The sequence below is a fragment of the Gallinula chloropus genome, assembly GCF_964237585.1.
Source record: "Gallinula chloropus genome assembly, chromosome: 5".
NCBI lineage: Eukaryota > Metazoa > Chordata > Aves > Gruiformes > Rallidae > Gallinula > Gallinula chloropus.
In genome coordinates, this window is record NC_140090.1 from 4,394,404 (window position 1) to 4,414,403 (window position 20,000).

General features: G+C 42.5%; 1 protein-coding gene across 7 annotated transcripts in view; it reads left to right on the forward strand.

Moving 5' to 3' along the window:
- GTDC1 (glycosyltransferase like domain containing 1) overlaps positions 1-20,000 on the forward strand; it is a gene marked incomplete at its 5' end in the record, with an annotated part of 128,366 nt that overhangs the window by 91,919 nt on the left and 16,447 nt on the right. For 6 of the 7 annotated variants that reach the window (XM_084264681.1, XM_084264682.1, XM_084264685.1 and 3 more), the window contains one exon: positions 17,417-17,526. The exons of the other annotated variant lie outside the window; for it this stretch is intronic. In XM_084264681.1, the coding sequence (XP_084120807.1) occupies positions 17,417-17,526 (110 nt within the window). The remainder of the gene's footprint in view (positions 1-17,416; positions 17,527-20,000) is intronic. 7 annotated transcript variants of the gene reach the window in all.

Here is a 20,000-nt window from a genome sequence, read left to right on the forward strand (position 1 = left end):
TTTATGATAAAACACTTTTTTCAAATGCCACTGGGTCCAGGCAGGCATTTACTAGCTACAGGGGCAGCAATCAGTTTCTTCAAAATTTACTGTTCTAAGCCCATTAGAGTTCCAGCGCAGCAAGGCTCTCGATGGAAATCGAAAGCGCCTGCCCTCATCTGAGGATGCTGCATGCAAATCTTACGGGCTGAACTCCTACCCTTTAGTGTTAGGATGCTTTAACAACTGATTTATGTAAATTTGCTGGTAAAAAAAAAAAAAAAAACTGTTTATTTTTAATTGGTGAATATGAATTAGAAAATTAAGGCGCCGGCTTAGTGTTCGCCGGAGATCCGAGCATCCTCAGCCCATAGCTGGGATCGTGCAGGTGAAAACCAGGGGCTGGAGGCAGCCCCTTCGCCATGCAGTGTAGCCAAAAATAAGCACTCGTTGCCTTATTAGAGACGATCTCATCGCGTGCCTTATTCAGGCATCAGCAGTTAAAAGCATCCCTTTCTTAGGCCTAGCGCGAGCCTCTTCATAAAGAGGACTAATTTTAGCCAAGTGTTGTAATGTGCAAGGGGGTTTTTGTGTGTAAAACATTGGCAGTGGTATCCTGCCTGTATTCCAGCACGAAGCGCTCGCAGATATTGTCCTATACAATAACACTTAACGACCATTGTCTGCCCTGATGATTTACATGTGGTTTTCATTTTGGGGGAGAAAAAAAAATTAAAATAGAAAAGGCAGATTTTATATATATATATTTTTTTTTTTTTTAATTTTCCTGTGTTCCCCTTCACCTAACAAAAAAAAAACCCTTTGGATAAACTGTAAAAAAAAATAGTAAATCTATGTGAAGTCGTGCTGTTGTTACAGAGAACCTCTCGAAACAGAGCGATGCTGACCTCATTGCCTTAGTGCTTCATGGGGACCGCTGGTGCCCTAAAATACGCCCTTAGCCCCAACACCTCTGCCGCCAAATCAGCCCGACGTAGGCCCTGGCCGCTTGGAACCGCATCAAAATCCAAAGTGACTTTCTCTAGTGGACGTGCCCTCGCTTTAAAATCAGTGTTGAAAATGTCTTTGCATGAGAACAGGCCCTTTGATGCAATCCCTGCCCCTTCTCGCCATCCCCCCCCAGATCCCAGCCTGTCGAGGATTACAGTGTGCAACCTCTGCCGACAGCAGATAAATAACTGACAGTATTTTAGCAGAGTTGCTAGGTTCTCTGCAGAGTAATTTGTTTTCTCCTTTCTCGACGAGTCTTTAATGTTTTGTTATAAACATCTATAGCAAGGCGCTGCTAATAGAAGTGACTTATGGCCGAGGATCCAGATAAAAGGCTGCGATGGGTTTTCCGAGCTGCTTTCTTTGCAAGGGCTATGCCAGGGGCTTTACTCTTCCCTTTGTGTGTGGGGGGTGCTGCTGGAAATGGCCAGCAAAATGGACAGAGTTCCCAGATCTGGTCAGAACTTCTCGCTGTCCCTCAGGTTGACACCGCGAGGTGGTGGAACAGTTGTTTGGGGAAGCGTGGATATGTTGAGGTAGCATTGACCAGCATGGCACAATCCTCCTCTCCCCTTCACCCTAAAACTAACCTGCCAGCTTTTATATACATTAGCCCCTCTTGCTGCTCCCCCAGTGGGGCCATGAGCACTTGTCAAAGCTGGTTTTGCTCTGCTTGGGAGACACCGGCGTGTTCCTCAGCCCTTAGCATGAGGGTAGATGTGCAAAGCTGCAAACCCACTGCCCTCCCAACCACAGTCACATCATCCAGGTGACACATACATAATTCTATTGTAAGACTGGACCCTCTTTACTTGTCTCCTTCATGGAGAAGACCTACAGCGCTGCTTTTAACTCAAGACGTTCACCCGAGCCTTCTGTTTTGTCTCTTTTCCCTGTGCATGCTGTATCATCTCAGCAGTTAAAGACTTGATAAGAGAAAGTTGTCAGAAATCAATTTTTCTTCCTCCTAATTGTACGGGTGTGATAAGAGATCACACGGGGCCCCAGCGAGAATTTACACGCGCATGCAAACAAACAGCGGCTATCAATTCACGTGGAAGATCAGATAAACCCCTTATCAGGTGTCCATATGTACCCAGCCCGTGACAAGAGCGTGGGGAAGGACATGGGGCAGGAGATACAGGAGCAGGAGGAACGGTGGTGGAAGTCACGATGAGGAAATTCAGAAGAAAATCAAATCTAGATTGCAGAAATTTATCTGAAGATTGCTGGTGTGTGTGGAGATAGCGCTGTGCCCGGGTGTCTGATTGCCATGTAGAGTCAGAGACAGAGCTGAAGAAATGAGTCCATGGAGGAAAGGTGGTTTTGTCATCACCGTTGCTGTACTGGCATGTCCTTGCCCACACTGAGAACCTGGTCCCCTTCACTCAGGAGCCAGTCCTTGGAATGAGCTTGTCCTAGATAGTGCAGTCAGCAGCGTGCCTTCTGTGATGGGGTGACTCTTCACTGGTGAGCTGAGCACAGGTCCTCTGCAAGCTGTGGGGGAGAGGAGCCTGGAAAGGCATTTCTTACCTGTAGCACCTTGTTCCTCCCCATCTTGGCAGAGCAGTACAGAATTTGTGTGGTTACTGTTTGTTTTTGAATTCAGAATCCAAAACTATTTAATGTAGAGGCATTTGAGAATACAGTGAATCTCTACCCAAGTCATGTTTTCCTCTTGCTGTTGAGCTTATCCCATCAAGATGCAGGTATGGAAGGAAAGCAAAGGACAAAAGAGTAGATGCTCCACGTAGAAACCACCTTTGAGTACCCATCAATCTACTAGCCTCAACAAGTGTCCTCAACATTGCAAACAGCCTGTGGAGAGCATGTGGAAGAAAGGCTGTGGTCCTATTCCTCCCTGCTGGGTGGAATGTCACATGAAGAGGGAATGGAAAGTGTGTTCCTTTGAGAACACACCACCTCTTAGCTGCCCAGGTTTGGTCTGCCCCCTTGCCAGGGGAAGCAGTGGAGAATTTGGCTCTAGTTATGTACTGAATGGGGAGTGAGTTCTTGCAGGGAAACTTCATCTTTGAAAAGCAACCGATTCTGGCAAATTTAATCCAAAAATGTGAACGTGGTGGGTAGGTAAGATGGGTAAAAACCGAAGGTTTAACATGCAAGTGTTTGTACAGCCTTAATTAAAAGGTACCAGATATGATAAAAAGCCCGTAGGATGTAAAATAACGGTGTTCAAATAAAAAGAGCTATCTAATACTCCCAAAGAGAACCATGCTTACCAAGGCTGTGAATGAATCATAGAATCATAGACTGGTCTGGGTTGGAAGGGACCCCAAGGATCACAGAGTTCCAACCCCTGTGCCACAGGCAGGGCCGCCAACCTCCAAGCATGATCTAGACAAGGTTGCCCAGGGCTCCATCCAGCCTGGTCTTGAATACCTCGAGGGACGGGGCATCCATCACCTCTCTGGGCAGCCCCTTCCAGCCCCTCACCACTCTCTCTGTAAAGAACTTCCCCTAATATCTCACCTAAACCTTCCCTCCTTTAGCTTCAATCCATTCCCCCTTGTCCTGCTGTTGTCTACCCTCTAATGAACCAGTGCCATGAAAGTACATAGAGACTTCTGGTTAAGTAGAAGCTGACAGCCTCACTTCCTGAACACCTAAAGCAAAAACAACAACAAAAATGTCTTAACTTCACTTTCATGCAAGGTAGAGTTCAGTTTGAGAGCACTTACTTGGTTTTTATAAGTAAAAAATAAGGAAGTTAATGAAATACTCCAAGAAGTTCTGATTTAAATGTGAACTGGCAGGGAGTTTGGAAGTATCTGTCCTTTCATTGCTGAAATCTAACCTTGACACTTCTTCCTGTGGGTGGAGATGTGGGGCATCGGCCCCTTTCAGTGGAAGTTTTTCTATTCCTTGACTTGCATTTTTAAGAGCTTGCAGAAGAGTTCAGCATATAATTAAGACATCTCCTGATATCCTGGACATCTCAGCAGCATTTTTTCTGTCTTACTTCCAGCATGTTTTCTCAAAAAGTTGATGGTCCAGAGGAGAAATGATCTCTAATTTTGTTAACACTAAGAAAGATTCTCTGCTTGTATTTTTCATCTAAAAGGCCAGATATAATTGTGAGGAGCAGCTTGCTACGTTTATAGTATGACAGAGCCTGTATTAAGTATTCCATGAGCTATAATCAATCTTATGAGCCACTCTTCAGTTCCCTTCCTGCCTGATCTCTGGTTGAGGTGTGGGGTAACGAGAGGTACAGAACAACCATCCTGTGGTCATAAAACCTTATGTCAACCCTAACAGTTTTGAAAATTGTCAGGAAAACAGTTCATCCCATGGTAGAAGGGCATGAATTAAGTGAGGGCTGGGACATTCACCTGTGAGGCTCTGAGAGACCTCAGCAGTGCATCGTCCCCAACATGGTAGCAAGATCTTCACTGAACCACAGAACATTAGGAGTTGGAAGGGACCTTGAAAGATCACCTTGTCCAACCTCCCTGCCAGAGCAGGATCACCCAGACTAAATCACACTGGAATGAATCCAGGTGAGTTTGAATGTCTCCAAAAAGGAGATATCACAACCTCTCTGGGCAGCCTGTCCCAGGGCTCTGTCACCCTCCCAGGTAAAAAGTTCCCCCTTACATTCCCATGGAACTTCCTATGCTCCAGCTTGCATACATTGCCCCTTGTCCTGTTGCTGGCCATCCCTGAGAAGAGCCTGGCTCCATCCTCCTGACTCTCTCCCCTTACATATTCATAGACATTAATAAGGTCACTGCTCAGTCTCCCCACCTCCAAGCTAAAGAGGCCCAGCTCCCTCAGCCTCCCCTCATAAGGAAGGTGTTCCACTCCCTTCATCACCTTAATGTCCCTGAGCTGGACTCTTTCGAGGGGTTCTGTGTCCTTCCTGAGCCTTACAGAACACAAAAGTACTTCTGTTACCTGCACTTGTATATACTTTGCCTTTCCATAAAAGCTCAATTCTGTCTAAAACAAGAGCATTCAGGATCTTAGAGGTGGAGAAACTGAGGCAGAAATTGAGCTACCAGCCTTTGCAGTGCAGCTCACCAATTCCCGTCTACCTTTGGAGATGTGTTTGAGTTGCTTCCTCTTGCTTTTCCCATACAAGAACCAGGGAGCTGCCACCACGGGACAGACAGGAGCAGTGGCATCTGCCTTTAAATCAGACACTTCAGTTTTCATTAGCTGGTAAACCTTGAAGAGCTTAAAAAGGGGTGATTTTTAGTTTCCCAGAGAGCCACATTTCTGACAAGCAGCTCGAAAGATTCACAGAATCTTGGGTCGGAGTGGTATGGTTTCAATTCCTGTATGGTTTCAATGTCCCAGGCTTCAGATTAATACTTGAAGCAGTTTACTCCTTTGGAATCAGCAGTGTGCTAAAGGAGAAGGGAACTCCCAGAAATACAAAGAGCTACAGTATTTTGCAATCTGGTGTCACTTCAAATTCTGTTCCCTCTGCGGAGGGAAATCACTTTGAGGTGCCCTGCTCCTGATAGGAAGCTGTCCTCTTTTTGAATGCCTTTTTTTTTGCATTAATGTAGATCTCTTTCCTATATCAGAAACAATGTTTCTTCTAATTACAGTTACATGTAGTTAATTTCCTTTTTTTTTTTCTTTTTGAGAGGCAGTTTCCTTTAAAAAGGGAGGGGGGAGAAAAAAAAAGAAAGAAAAAGTGATACAGCTGATGCTCCTGTTGCCTTAGCAACAGATTTATTTATTAGGGGCTGAAATGACATGAGTTAATATACCACATACCTGCTGATCGGCAAACTCTCCTATTTCAGCTCCAGTTGACAATTAAGTCCTGGACAGCTACAGCCAGGGGTTAATGTTACTCATTAGGAGAACTAGGTCATTACTGGGAAATCAAGGCACTTAAGGCAGCATGGATAAAATACAAAATTCAACATCTCAAGGAGTGAGGGGTTTTATGTTAATTAACCTTATTTTCCTTTCATTAAAAAAAAATCTTTCATATATGTGGGATGACAGTGGATCAATTAATTGAAAAAAGAAAAAAAAAAAGTGAGCTGTAGTTTACTTTCCTCTCCTAGTTGTCTTCATTTCCTTTGGAAGGGTTTCATTATTTTATGGAAAATTCTTATGTCTATATGATGAGTAAAAAGGGTATTAAAATTAAGAAGGGAATCATCATGGAAATCAGCTTTACCACAAGGGAATGAGCAAATAAAAGCCTTGGAAATGAAAATAAATAAGCTTTGCTAATACCTCACCTAAGGAGCCGAATATAAGCCCATCAGAGCTTGGAGATATTTAGAGGTACTTCTTTGCTTCTTTATTAAGCAGTTACATAGTTATTTGACCTTCAGAAACTGAAACTTTAGAGAACTAAACCCAAGTTGTTGGTAAATATTCGATTTACACAAAGCTGATCAGTGGGGTAGCCGGCAGTAACTCCTGTACTTAGTAATTGGCTTCTGATTTCCAGGAAAATTAAATATATTCTCTGAAAGTTTTATTAAGAAACCAGAGTGGGAGTTTTAACATGATAACTCGTAAGTGATTTAATAAAGCTCTCCTGACAGCCTTTATTTACTAACTTTTAGCAGACTTCATTCTCATACTGGAGAGCTTAATAGGCTGAAAAAGAATCATATTAAAATAAAACTTATTTTTTTACTCACTGCTTCCTCAAATGCACTTAGCTCTTTCACTTCTACTAAGCACCCTACTTTCTTTTCTATATTTAAGCTCCGTGGCTCAATTCTGCTTCTGGTTGTGTTTAGAGAAATTAGGTGTAAAACCTTTTTCCACTCCTGTCAAGTGAAGGATAAAGCAGCAGCATCCTACCTGGTGTGCTTGGAGTAAACCCCTGTATCAGAATGTTACTTGTAACAATAGCCAAATCCAAGCCCTGCAAGCAGTTTTCTGCTCCTTGGGATGGTTTTGCACTCTGATGTACAGGTTTGCTTAAATACAAGGACAAAGTTGAATACCATCAAGACTCTGCTTAAAATATCACATGCAAAACCCTTCTCCCTCCACCCCCTGTGTGCTGCCCAGATGTTCATAGGGCAGCTGCTTCAGTGCCATCGCTGAAGCCTGTTACAATAAATGTTTCAACCATGGTTAAAAAAAACCCTTTTTTTTTTATTTGATCTGCAAATATGTAACTACATCACCTGGAGATTTGAAGGTTAGTTAAGTTTGGTATAGATGTATCACAGTTTGCCATAAAAGCTCTAATAAGCTTGGCTCTCCCTTCCATGATGGGAGACTCGTGGCAGGTGTCTTCTCCAGTACAACCGTGAAACCCAAGTCTTTGAGCAAACATGCATGTGAACTGGTGGGACTAAGGGGTCCTGTCAAGGCTTGGAAGGAAGTGAGCTTACACCGTTCCACCTATTCCTACCAAAGGAGTCCAAATGAAGTGAGGACTCCATTCACCCTAGCTGGTCCTGGCCTTTCTCTTTCAAACCTTCCATCAGGCTCAGTTACTTGGGAACCTCCTCACATATAGTCTGTGTGCAGCAAATTTGCATCTCTCTCTTCTCTGGTTTCTCAATCTTCCTTTGTCTCCATCATTTTACTCCTTGTCTGTGCGAGGGACCTTCTATCTCCTCAGCCCCATTGTCCACTCTGATTCTGTTGTCTCCATGGTCTTTTATACTGGTCTCACATTTTTCTCCAAGTGAACTGGCCATGTGCTGTATATTCTCCCCATCTCCTTTACTTCTTCAGTCAGTTCACTATTTCCTTGCCGTGCTGTTCTTGCATAGCTGATCGTACTGATCAGATCTTGTTTGTCCCCTTTGGTATTTATTTTTTCTTATGGTCTGTATCTGAAGAGATTTTGTCAAACTAGAAAAGCAGATGTTACCATTACCACTTTCTGCTGTTTCAGCCTATCTTTTCTTTGATGGTTGGACTTGATCTCGAAAGTCTTTTCCAACTAAAACCATTCTATCATTCTATGATTCTTGTTTTTTTAATTTAACCAAATCTTCCCTTTTCTAGTTTTTCCTTCTTTTCAGTGAATATAACTTCTCTATTCTCTCAGGTCCAGTAATTTTATTCTGAGTCCAAGATCTGTGATTTCAGTCCAGATGTTGGCTCCTGCCTGGGTTTTAGCTCCCTGACCTGTAGCAGTAGGACTGTCTTGCTCAGCTTTGGCCTGAGTTGTGCCCAAGACACATGGAGCATTCAGTGACAAGGCACGAGAAGTTCTTCAAAGCCTTGGCTATGTTTTTAGGAAGTCTTCCAACATGTGCAACAAAAAGCGGATCTTTATGCAAGACCAAACACATCCAGGTATTTAGTTCTCACTCTAAAACTGAAGAGGTTCAAAACAGAGGCTCATGTTAAATCTAATATATGCATGATACAGTTTGTAGTTTTACTGGGTACTGGGTTTTTTCAGAAAATCTTGTTCATTGGAGGTACTGGGACTCTTTTTGGAAGACATTTTCTAGATGACAATAGTCCAAGGTAGCCTCACTCTTGCAAACATCATAAACAAGGACAGGGGATGTTTTTTAATAAGAAGCCCCAGACAAACTTAGCAGACGGTGCCACCAGACCCCTGACTAAAGTGTGCAAATACTCCAAGACACAAAAATGTTTCATCAGCAAAATATCTAATATTCTTCCTTATTTTCACCAATAATAGGGAGTTACATTGCTTCCTTCAAAGCTCTTTTTAATTAGTTTCCTTTTCTTACTGCGCCACAACTGTTTGATTATCTCACTTCTTCTCCGCTTTCATTTTCTCCATGTTTTCCCCCTTTCCTACCCCTCCCTTTGTCCTCTAACTTCTGCTTTTTGTCAGTTGTGTTTGTGCAAAGCCTGACTCAGTGAAATGAGTTGATTCCTCATTCGGAAAGCGGTGAGATTTCTTAGTTGCCTTAACCTTGTTGAAGAATGAGTTTCAAGCCTTGGGTCTCAGCGCCCAGAAAGTTGCTCCTTAGGAGCTTCATCCTTGGAGATGACAGTTTCACAAATCCAAAAAGGAGGAGTTACCTCAGGTACCTGAGCTAACTTCTTATGGGGTATTATTCAGTAAGGACCAGGACTTACGTTCTGATCTGGACAGAGTATAGAGTATTAAGCAGTTGTGGTTCAGCGATGTGAGTCCACTATGGAAATCACAGAGGGGCCACAGTGTCTTCTAAGTTGGGATTGCCATTCCTAGGGAAACATGTAATAATGTAGTTTTTATGTGGTAATTTATGCTTGGTTGTTCTTCTGTTCTTCCAAGGAACCACCTGAGTAGATTCTTATCCCTTTGCTCTCATATTCATATCCATCTATTATTACCGTGACATGGCTTTTTTTTTTCCCCTCCTAGTAGGCTGAATTACAATAGGACATATTGTGTGTGGTTATCAGGGCTGTCAGGGTCACTCAGATTATTTTGTCTTGCTTACCATGACTCCCGACAACAGGAAACCATTTGTTATGTTACCTTTGGAACACAAAAGGAAGTTAATTTTAATTATTTATTTTTATTTTAATTATTTAAAGAAACTATTTGGGACTACCAGTTATTGGGTTGGACTGCATATTTAACTAAAATGGTTTTCATCCGAATCCTGTCCTTGTGAAAAGCCAGGTTTGTTAATTTGAGGTAAAAGAAACCAAAAAAAAAAAGCAACTGAAAGAAAGTGCAATTGATTTTTACACCAAGGTAACCGAGACCAAATGCTGGTCTTTGTCTTTGGAGGTTAATCTCTCTCTAGGAAACAAGCAGGAGGCTCAATGACTGATGCTGATCCTGAGGTTTCTTTGGTTAGAGAATGTGCAATATTTTATTTTGAGTTTTTTCTTCATGAATTGTGAGGGCAGAAGAAGAAGAATCTAAACAATAAACTCCCAAGGTTCTTTTTTTTCCCTTCTTCTTCTTTTTTCTTTTTATGAATCTCTTCCAGATAACACAAGATAGGAGAAAATGCTTTTCCAGCATAAAGCAAAATGCCACCCATTTTTCTCAGGCCAGCAATTTGAAAAAAAATCAGAAGGTAAAATACACACTCCTCACTGTAAATACGTCATGGGCTGTAATAGAAAATAAAACACTGTATTTGCCAGTACTGTTTGGCTGCTTTTTGCCTCTTTTGTGCCATTTTTTAATTCCTTGGCTTCTGGAGGTGTTTTGCTAGTGCAGGCAAGGATCAGGACCCTTTTTATTTGTAGGACCTCCAACTTCCTAGCTTAAATATATTCTGTAGGGGTTGTTTTCTTTTTAGTGACACTTATGCAGAAACATTTTCTTCTCCTTGACTCCATTTTCTATTAACTGAGGGGGTATTAGATGTTGTGGTAACTTTTGATGCTGATGATGTCAGACAATGTTTAGAGGCACAATTACAGCAAAGACATTTAGTAGGTGTAAGAGCTGAGGAAGAAAACACATTGGACTTAACTACATATTTACAGTCTAACTCATATTGGAAGTGTAAAAAGATGGAGAAATTCTGTGATAAACTGGATAAATGGAAAGCAATTAACTTTTCCTTCGTGTTTGCATTTTCATAGTTATTTCTTTCCCCCACTCCCCCCCCCCGTTTCTTTTCCAATAGCTCTGTCCTGGCAGTAATATTTCCTCTTTTGAGGTTATCATGAGCATTGTTACCAGAAATTTGGTATGAGAAGTTTTAATTTCTAGTTCATCCCCCTCCCAGTCTTAACATAGAAAATGTATATTAAAGTCATTTGATTTAGGAAAGCCCTCTGTCCTCCATGAAAATAATTACTACTGTGTATTTCTTTTGGTGTATTGAATAGGTTTGCAACACAAATCTTCTTATTTTAAGAATATCCTTGTGGTGGGTTGACCTTGGCTGGACACCAGGTGCTCACCAAGCTGCTCCATCGCTCCTCTCCGCAGCAGGATGGGGAGGGAGAAAATAAGATGGGAAAAACTCGTGAGTCAGGAGAAAGGCAGTTTAAGAAAGCAAAACCAAAGGCTGGGTGAGGAAGCAAAGGAAAAGAAAAGATTTATTCTCTACTTCCCATCAGTAGGCGATGTCCGGCCGCTTCCCGGGAAGCGGGGCTTCAGCACGGGTAGTGGCTACTCCGGAAGACAAACGTCATAGATGACAAATGCCCCTTCCTCCCTTCCTGCTCCTTTCTCTCATCTCTTACTGCTGAGCAGGTATCGTACAGTGTGGGACATCCCTTTTGGCACCTGGGGTCAGCTGTCCCGGGTGTGTCCCCTCCCAAGCTCTTGCCCAGCCAACTGGTGAGGGAGAGTGTTATGGAGACAGCCTTGCTGCTGGACCTAAACCACCCTGTCTTACCAACTCCTTGCTGGCTGCCAGCACAAAGGGAAAATTAACTCCATCTCAGCCAGACCCTGTGCAATCCTCCTTAGGTATTTATGGACTCCCATCCACACCCTGTTTCTGTAAATGCCAGCTCCTGTAAGACAGATGGGGAGGCCTGGGCAGAGCTGTCTTGTGGGAGATCAGTGTCAGGAAAAGACCAGAACTCTGCAATTCTCTGGTTTGAAGGCCAGGCTTTTTTTTTTCTGTAACTACACTGCTACCTTCTAACATCATTAAATTATAATCTATTCAGATTTTGCAGAGCTGAAGACTGAATATAAAATACTAGAGTGTAATACAGTAAATAGTATAACACAATGAGATAAAAAAAATCCCTGGTACTGTTCTTTGGGTTAGGTTTGACAAGATATGGAGCCCCATTTCAGCCCAGCAGTGTGCATGCAAAAGCTGCCCCGTTTATTGATGTGCTGCTGTTCGCTTCTTGAGAATGCCCTGGACAGATACAGGGTCAACAGGAGGCTGATGTCATATGAGTCCTCTTATCAGCCTGTGGCATCCTTCCTCACCCTCCCCGAGTCCGCACCGTATCAGCCAGAACAGTGAAGAACCTCAAGTTCCTGCCCTGCTGTTATCACCCAAACGAAGAACGTTACTGGGGTAAAGACACCTTCCAGCTCCTGGCTCTGCCCTCCCTCAGCAGCAGTGACTGCCCTTGCTTATCTGCACCTTCATTCTTTCAAAACCCTTAACTTTTAGGAGGGATTTTTTCAGACTTTCTACCTTTTTCCTCCTTGGTGCCTTTGTTCTCCATCCTCACTGCACTCTGCTTCCACACTAACGCCACAGTGTGCTTTTGCACTCTTTATTCCCTTCCTCTTTGGTTCTCCTTTAATTACCACACACTTTTATTTTTGCTTCCTAATTTATATCTTCACAGATATTTTTCTGACCTTTACCTCCGATAACACTCTCAGATGCTCTCTGCAGCTTCTATCTCCAAGTCTGATTTTTCTGTTTTCTTTCCTTTTTCCCAAACCTATGCCTTTTCCTTTTGCTCTTCTATTTACCCAATACTTATCTCTCCTCCCCCTGGGTTTGGATATGCCAACATTTCTTAGTTTTCAACTGGAATATTTGTATTTTTATATTTTTTTTCTCTCTATTGTGGCACTCTTCCTCTTCACATTGCTTTGCCCATCTATCTCTTGTGCCTTGTTTGCTGCCAAACTCACTCATCTCCATTTTCCCAAAACTGAAGGACCACTGTCATCCACTTCATGGTTTGTGGCAGAGGAAACTTCATTTCCTTTGCTTTAAATTATTGATTCTGTGCTCATGGACTTCCCCAGTCCTATCCCTGCCCCTCACGCCATCCTTGTCCCTGGGTGTCTCTTGGCTCGCCAGTTCTGTCTCTATAACTGCTGCCCAGCCTCATAAATAATGAGTGATGCTTCAGCAGCTCGTTTTATCTAGCAGTAATTGCAGGTAGGCAGAAATGTGTGGTTTAGCTCTTTGTATACATCCTGAAAAAATAATAAATAATTAATAATAATAATAATTTTTAAAAGCTAGTTTAACTTTAGTTTAACTTCTGAAGGTTTTTGTCCCTGTTTAAGTTTTGCCAGTTCTGAAATTCAGGTGGTTCTGTGAAATGGGGCAGCAGCAGGAGATGCACCCAGTTTGAATTGCTTGGATTTAAGGTGCTGTAAGAAGTGAGATATTAGTGTGTGCCCTCACAATTTGGGATTCTCTACTGCTGAAAATCTCCCGTGCTAAATGTCCTAAGAAGATTAAGATCAACCCTTTTAATACCGCTTTTAGCTGAGCTTATTTGTAACCCTTTCAGAATATGTAGCACCTTGAGGGATGGCACAACAGGGCCGCTGTTATCACAAGCTTTGACACAGTATTTTCTTAAATATTAAGACTTTCTCCCCTGGCTTAGTGCTTTTATGTGACTGATTAACTTCCATAAACTGTACATTTTAATTATTTTTTTTTAAAGAGGCTGCATTTGTTTCACCCCTTTGAGGGAGCCTTGTTCCTTTTCCACAACTCTTCTCCTTTCTGTTGCATAGCTAGATTTATCTTCCTCCAAATCCTAAATAACTGCAATTATCACCACTTATTATGAGTTTACATATACATTAAAAAAATAGAACTGAAGTCACAGAAGACCATATGGGTCCCTTACTGAATTTCACTCAAATTCAAGAGATGATTAGGCACTGAATAATGTAAAGGACTAAATTCTGCTATTTTTAAAAAGTATGTTTCCCATCACTGGTCAGGGATGTGGGTGTCCTGCAGCCCCAGGGAATAATTCCAGTTTAGCTGGTCCCTGTGTATTCTCATTCCAGTTCTAGCGATGGGTAAGACTCGAGGGCTCAGGATGACTTCTCTGAATAGCAGAAAGGTGTTTTGAAGACAGTCGCCATTGATTGTATAGAGGAACATCATCACAGTGCTATGAAGTTGCTTTTAAATATCATTTTAAGGCTGAAAAGAGGGATGTCAAGTCATCAATTAATCCTGACAGCATCCTTCTGTGGTGAAAAAATAATACCAGCACACCCATTTTATAAACAGAAAATCTGAGGCAGAGATAAGGGAAGCTCTGTGCTGCTGCTGCTCCTACCACCAGCCTCCTGAGCCCCGTTTCAATGACAGCCTTTGAAGTTTTATTTCAGGTGAGAAAGGGAAGTCACCAGGCCAAACCCAGGGCCGTATTCCCATACCTAGACCACTAAACCTCAGCCAGTTCTTGAGAGAGACCTCAAATGTCTCTCTTCAAACGTGCTTTAGACTTAGAAGTTTAAAAAAAGCAAAGCCTTGAGTAATTCTGGGTAAAACATGTCCCTGTGCAGCATCCAGAGGTGGAGCTGGAGTGCTCAAATGGCAGCGCTCTCAAATCCAAGGGTGGATATGGGGCCAGTGCCTGGTTTGAGGCATTTACAGGTGGAATTTGGTCACTCTGATGTTCTCATGTTCTTTTGAAGAAATACAGAGTGCTGACTGAACAGTGTGCCCAGGTGGCCAAGAAGGCTGACAGCATCCTGGCCTTTATCAGAAATGGAGTGGCCAGAAGGCCTAGGGAGGTGATTGTGCCCCTGTACTCAGCATTGGCGAGGCCGCACCTCTAGTGCCGTGTCCAGTTCTGGGCCCCTCACCATCAGAAGGACATTGAGGTCCTGGAGTGTGTCCAGAGAAGGGCAACCAGGCTGATGAAGGGGCTGGAGGGCAAATCCTATGAGGAGCGGCTGAAGGAGCTGGGGGTGTTGAGCCTGGAGAAGAGGAGGCTGAGGGGAGACCTTATCACTGCCTACAGCTAGCTGAAAGGAGGTTGTAGAGAGGTGGGCAGTGGTCTCTTCAGCCAGGTGACAGGAGATGGGACAAGGGGAAATGGGCTTAAGCTGCACCAGGGCAGGGTCAGGTTAGATATTAGGAAAAAGTTCTTCACTGAAAGGATTTTCAGGGCCTGAAACAGGCTGCCCAGGGAGAGGGTTGAGTCACCAGCCCTGGATGTGTTTAACAGACGGGTGGATGAGGTACTTAGGGATATGGTTTAGCATAGGACAGGAATGGTTGGACTCGATGATCTTAAAGGTCTTTTCCAAGTCATTCTGTAATTCTGTGATTCTGTGGTTCATACTATGGCCAATTCTTCTTCTCCCTTTACCAGATGCACATCAAATCAGGGACAGATACAAGAGCATTCAAAATACCTAAAGTAAACACAAAGCCAGACCCTAAAATCTCATTAGCTTAGTTCTTCCCAAAACATACTATCTTAAAAGAAAAGTTTGCATTTCAGTAGCAGGATTTTTATCCAGTTTTGCAGTTCTTCTTAAGGAAATGAAGTATATATAATTAATACTGTTTAATAAAGCTCAAAAATGCAACAGATGCAGCCAAAAGTGCACGTCATTTTGAGCAGATCTTTACAGAACAGACATTCCATATTGTGTTCATCTTTTTCCACGATCACTGCTATGACAATCTGGTGTGTTTAGCAGTTGTTGCTGAGTAAGGCAGACTGGATTGTATATGATTTTCTCCATGTCAGCCAAGAAACAGAGCTCTCTTCTTTTTGATACAGTAGAGAGGCGGTCTCGTGCTATTTCTCTCTTTCTACCAGGAGCAGCAGCTATACCTTTGCTAAGTTGCAAGAGCAATAATACGTTGCAGTTTGTAGGTGCAAGAGCTGGAAGCTTTCTGTAGGTTTTAACTGGAAAGAAAATGGTTGTGATGTGGGAAAGTCACAGGAACTGATAAAGGGAATAAGATGACCCCCCTGAATAGAAAAGCCACAAGATCTATGAAATGTGTCATGAAAGTCTGTATCACATAAAAGCAAAATATGGGAGGAGGTTCACCTACATCAGCAAGCCCATAAGAGAGGCTCCAGTGCAGAGGAAACGTTTCCCCTTTCAGCATTCCTTTTGGGTGCCAAATTTTCCTTCTGTTCTTCCCCACCTATTAAACAAAGCTGCAACTTCCAATTCCTATCAGTTTTCCTAAATATGTGCAGCTTATGTGGCTTCCACGAGCTGTAAGGCTCCGTATTCTCCTGCCAGCTCCTTGACAATGTGGCTCCAACAGCATCCTCCACTTTTGGCTGCCTCTGGGACCCCTGGTCTCTTCTGGAAAGGGAGAGGGAAAGCATATCCTTTGCTGGAAGGACTTTTTGTGACTCTGAAGCAGATAGCGGGGCTGTAAAGACCTTGGAAAGGTTCCTGTGAGCGTCGTGGCTCTGTCTGCGGAGGCTGCCTGCTCTGTGTTAACGGGGATGTCACGGTCTACCTTGGGATGAGCTGCACATAGCTCAGCATCACATACAGGGTGGGCTCATCAGGACTCCTTACAGAGCACCCCCAGAATCCTGCCATGGGGAAACTGAGGCTGGAGGGAATCATTATACTGAGTTGCACAGACTGCCAGCATCAAAGCTGTTTCCCTTGCAGGCTTGTACATCTCTGAGAGGTGCTCCCTCCTAGCCAAGTGTGAACCCTCGATTGAACTACCTTTCAGCTGGGCATTTTGGAGGGACCTAAAATACTGGCAACACATTTTGGCACATAATTCACCCTCCAGAAACAGGTGGCTATTTTAAGCATGAGGATGCAGGCAAACTAGTAGGCAGTTCTGGGATCTTTGCAACTGGAAAAACTCTCTCCCTGAGCCAGTGTTTGCATCCACTTTGGTTACTGGAACCACCGTGAAACCTCCTGGTTCACAGATGTGAAACAAATTATGAAGCTTGTGCAGTTGCATTCCTCCTTATTATTGAGAACAAAACAAATCTGGGAGATGGAGGACTTCTTCAAGTAATTATTGTCTGGCTTTATTTTAAGAAAATACAACTAATTCTGAAAACTCCAGAGTTCCTGAAGATTTCTCAGCCTAGGAAAGTCACATTAATTATAAGATTAATTTGTTTTAATTCCCTAAACCAAAAATATTGACTAAATGAGAAATTAACACATGTAGAGCTGCAGATGTCATTTGGCTTCAGATTTCCTGAATCATATAATTATTAATCTTTCATATAGCAGTGTGACAAACCTACAGATTCATTCTACAAAATTAGGCTGTGAAGAAAGACACCAGGACAGCTGAGCTATAGATTTTCCCTTAATACAGGAAGGAAAGCAGTGGAATTTTCTAAATAATAAATAAAACCAAAATATTTTAAAGACATATGGTGCACATCTGTCTGAAATACAATAATTTAAAGCAGAGTAATTAAATGGAAGATACAGTATTCACCTTAAAGTGGGGGAATTATTTAATTTTTAATACAATTTACTGAATTTGGGAAATTTATATCATCTGTGGTACCCTTTGAACCTTCCATTCTGTCCTAGTAAAAAAGATAAATTAGCAAATTGGCTTCTTATTTCCTTCAGCTACGTGAGATATTCCTTGGTCCTTCTTACTTTGAACGGAGGGTGGTTTAAAGATAGGGAAAGGAGAGAAGAATCTAAACCAAGTTTTGATTCTGAGTGGTGGGTTGAGGAAGATGTTCAACCATGTGGTGTAAGCAAAGAGGGGAATTATGCTTGAGACATTCAGTCCCCAAAAGTACAATTCCATTGAAATACCGTTCCAATAAACAGAGAAAAAAACCAATCCCACAAGTAAACATAAATGATGCTGAGATATGTTCTGTTTGTTTTAAGGGAACATGACAAAGATCCTGAAACTTTCTTTAAAGTCCTGCTGAAGCTGAAAGAGAAAGATCTACCTTTTCACGTGTCCGTCCTTGGAGAGACTTTCACTGAAATTCCAGGTACCTTTCCTTCCCCCCCCCCCCCCCCTACTGTAAAGTTACCATAAAACAAGTATTTCCAGAAGTAGTTTTCATGTACATATTTTCTTACATTAGTGAAAGAACGTGTTTAAAATCTCTGTAGTTGCAAAACTAAATATTATTGGTATGTTGTATAATTAAAATCATTAAAGACAGCGAGCATTTTTTATTTTACTTGGCAGTGCAAGACCTTATTTATGACTTTGGTCTCAGTACCACTTCTCTATTTATTTAGGTAGAGAGGTAGGTGTGAAGGATTGGGTTATTCAGGTAGGAAACAAAATCTTTCAGGCCAAGGTCACTTGTCTGAAATCCAGGCTGAGAATTTAGCAGGTGAAAACACTCAGTTCTCTCTCAAACGTGAGGTTAAGGACTTCTGTGGAGAGCTTCTGGCTTGTATCTGGCATGAAAGCAGTCATTAATCTTTAATATTTTTATTCCACTCTTTTGCACGTTCCTTCTGTCCCTTGGTTTCTGACAGCCATGACTCTGTAAACAGTTTCACCCAACCTGGAAAAGAAATAGGGCTTGTTCTGAGTACACACAGCTTTGAGCCTGAGTTACTCTGGTAGAAGAGAGACTAATCAAATCATAGAATCATAGAATGGTTGGAAAGGACCCCAAGGATCATAAAGTTGCAACCCCCCTGCCACAGGCAGGGTCACCAACCTCCAGGCCTGGATCTACAGAAGGTTGCCCAGGGCCCCATACAACCTGGCCTTGAACACCTCCAGGGATGGGGCATCCACCGCCTCTCTGGGCAGCCTGTTCCAGCCCCTCACCATTCTCTCTGTAAAAAACTTCCACCTAATATCCAATTTAAACCTTCCTTCCTTAAATCCTGTCCTGGATGTGCTTACAGGAGATGAACCCTTTCTTAGAAGGTACATTAATGGCAGGTGGACTTCAAAACATGCCATGTTTTAGCTTGTATGTGTTTACCTGCATCGCTCCAACTCTTCGATCTGGAGAAATAGAGTTGGGATCAGTTTAATTGTCAGTTCTGTCCTATCACCAGCCTGGTGATATTTCAGTTGTTTTAGTTGTGATTTAGCAGTTTTTAAGATAACAAGGAGTACAATCTGCCCCAAATACCTTTTGAGTCCCCAAGTGTGGCACAGCGGGGTCGGAAAAAGTGGTCACAACCTGGGATAGCTGAGGAAATTCTTCTTGTTTCCCATCCACTTCTTTTTAGACAGTTTTCTGAAAGCCTGTTCTTCCAGGCAAGTCTTCCTGCAGATCCCAAGGCAACGTTGCTTTCCAGACTGAGCACGCCAGATTTCTTAGAAGGAGAAATTTCTAAGGAATATGTGACAGATAGGAATATACGATGGTGCACTGAGGGAACAGATTCTATTGACACTCATTTTGGATGTTGTTACATATCTCATTTGTGGCTTCAGTACTTATGAATAATGTAGATCATCCTAAATTTATGCCAGTATATCAAATCTATATGCCGCACCTCTTGCCTTGTCAATTCATTCATCCTCCTGTATAAATAGAGTCTATATAAAGGGCAACGTGGTGAAATGTGTCTCATCACTACGCAGTTGATAGGGCCATAGTCGTACAAATGACATATGCAGGTCATTGCTAACAAGTACCAATAAAACCTGTTGCCCATAGTTTACTGAAAACAAATTTAAGAGAATTTTTTTTACAGTTTGGGGAGGTTTTTTGGGAGATTTTTTTTTGTAAATAATTTGTTTTCACTGTGTTTCATCTCCCTCCAATTATGGGACAAAATTCCCTCAGTATTATGAAAGTCATGTTTTCATTCATTGGTAGAAGTGCACATAGAAGCACCTATTTCATAACTGGGTAATCACTCATTAACTTGAAAACCCAGTTGGAAGTACACAGCAAATATCCAGTGGGAGGGTGGGCTGCTAGAGCTTTGGTTTGGTGCTCTAAAGGGATCAAACTGTACACAGGCTTCAGGCAAGCGCCTTTCAGGGGGCAGTTCCTCCCCTGGGTAGGGGAATGAATAGCTCAATGACTGCCTCTTGTTTGGGCTTTGTCAGCAGTGGAGGAGTTAAGGCTGGCAGGTATCCCAACCATAACCAGAAGTTATCCTGAAGAGTGGAAGTTGTTATGTCTATCTCATCTTGGATCCTCGTGCGTGTAGTATGAGCATCATTTCCAATTAGAGACCGCTTCAGCCCATTTCCTGCCAGTGGTTCTCCTCTGTGTGAGGATATAAGCTGGACATTCAGTGTGGGGTTGGGAGGGGGGGGGGTGTTGTTGGTTTTTTTTCTTTTTTAGAAAAATATTAAATTATTTCTGGTTTTATTAATTTTACTATTTTGCTCCACCAAATTTTGGCTAGATAGCAATATCAGTAGAGTGATGTGCTTGTTTGAAAGGCCAGTCCAGGCATCCAAACCCCATACCAGGCAGCAGCACCTCTCCATCCATACCCTAAACCTGATATGGGCTGCCCCAACCAA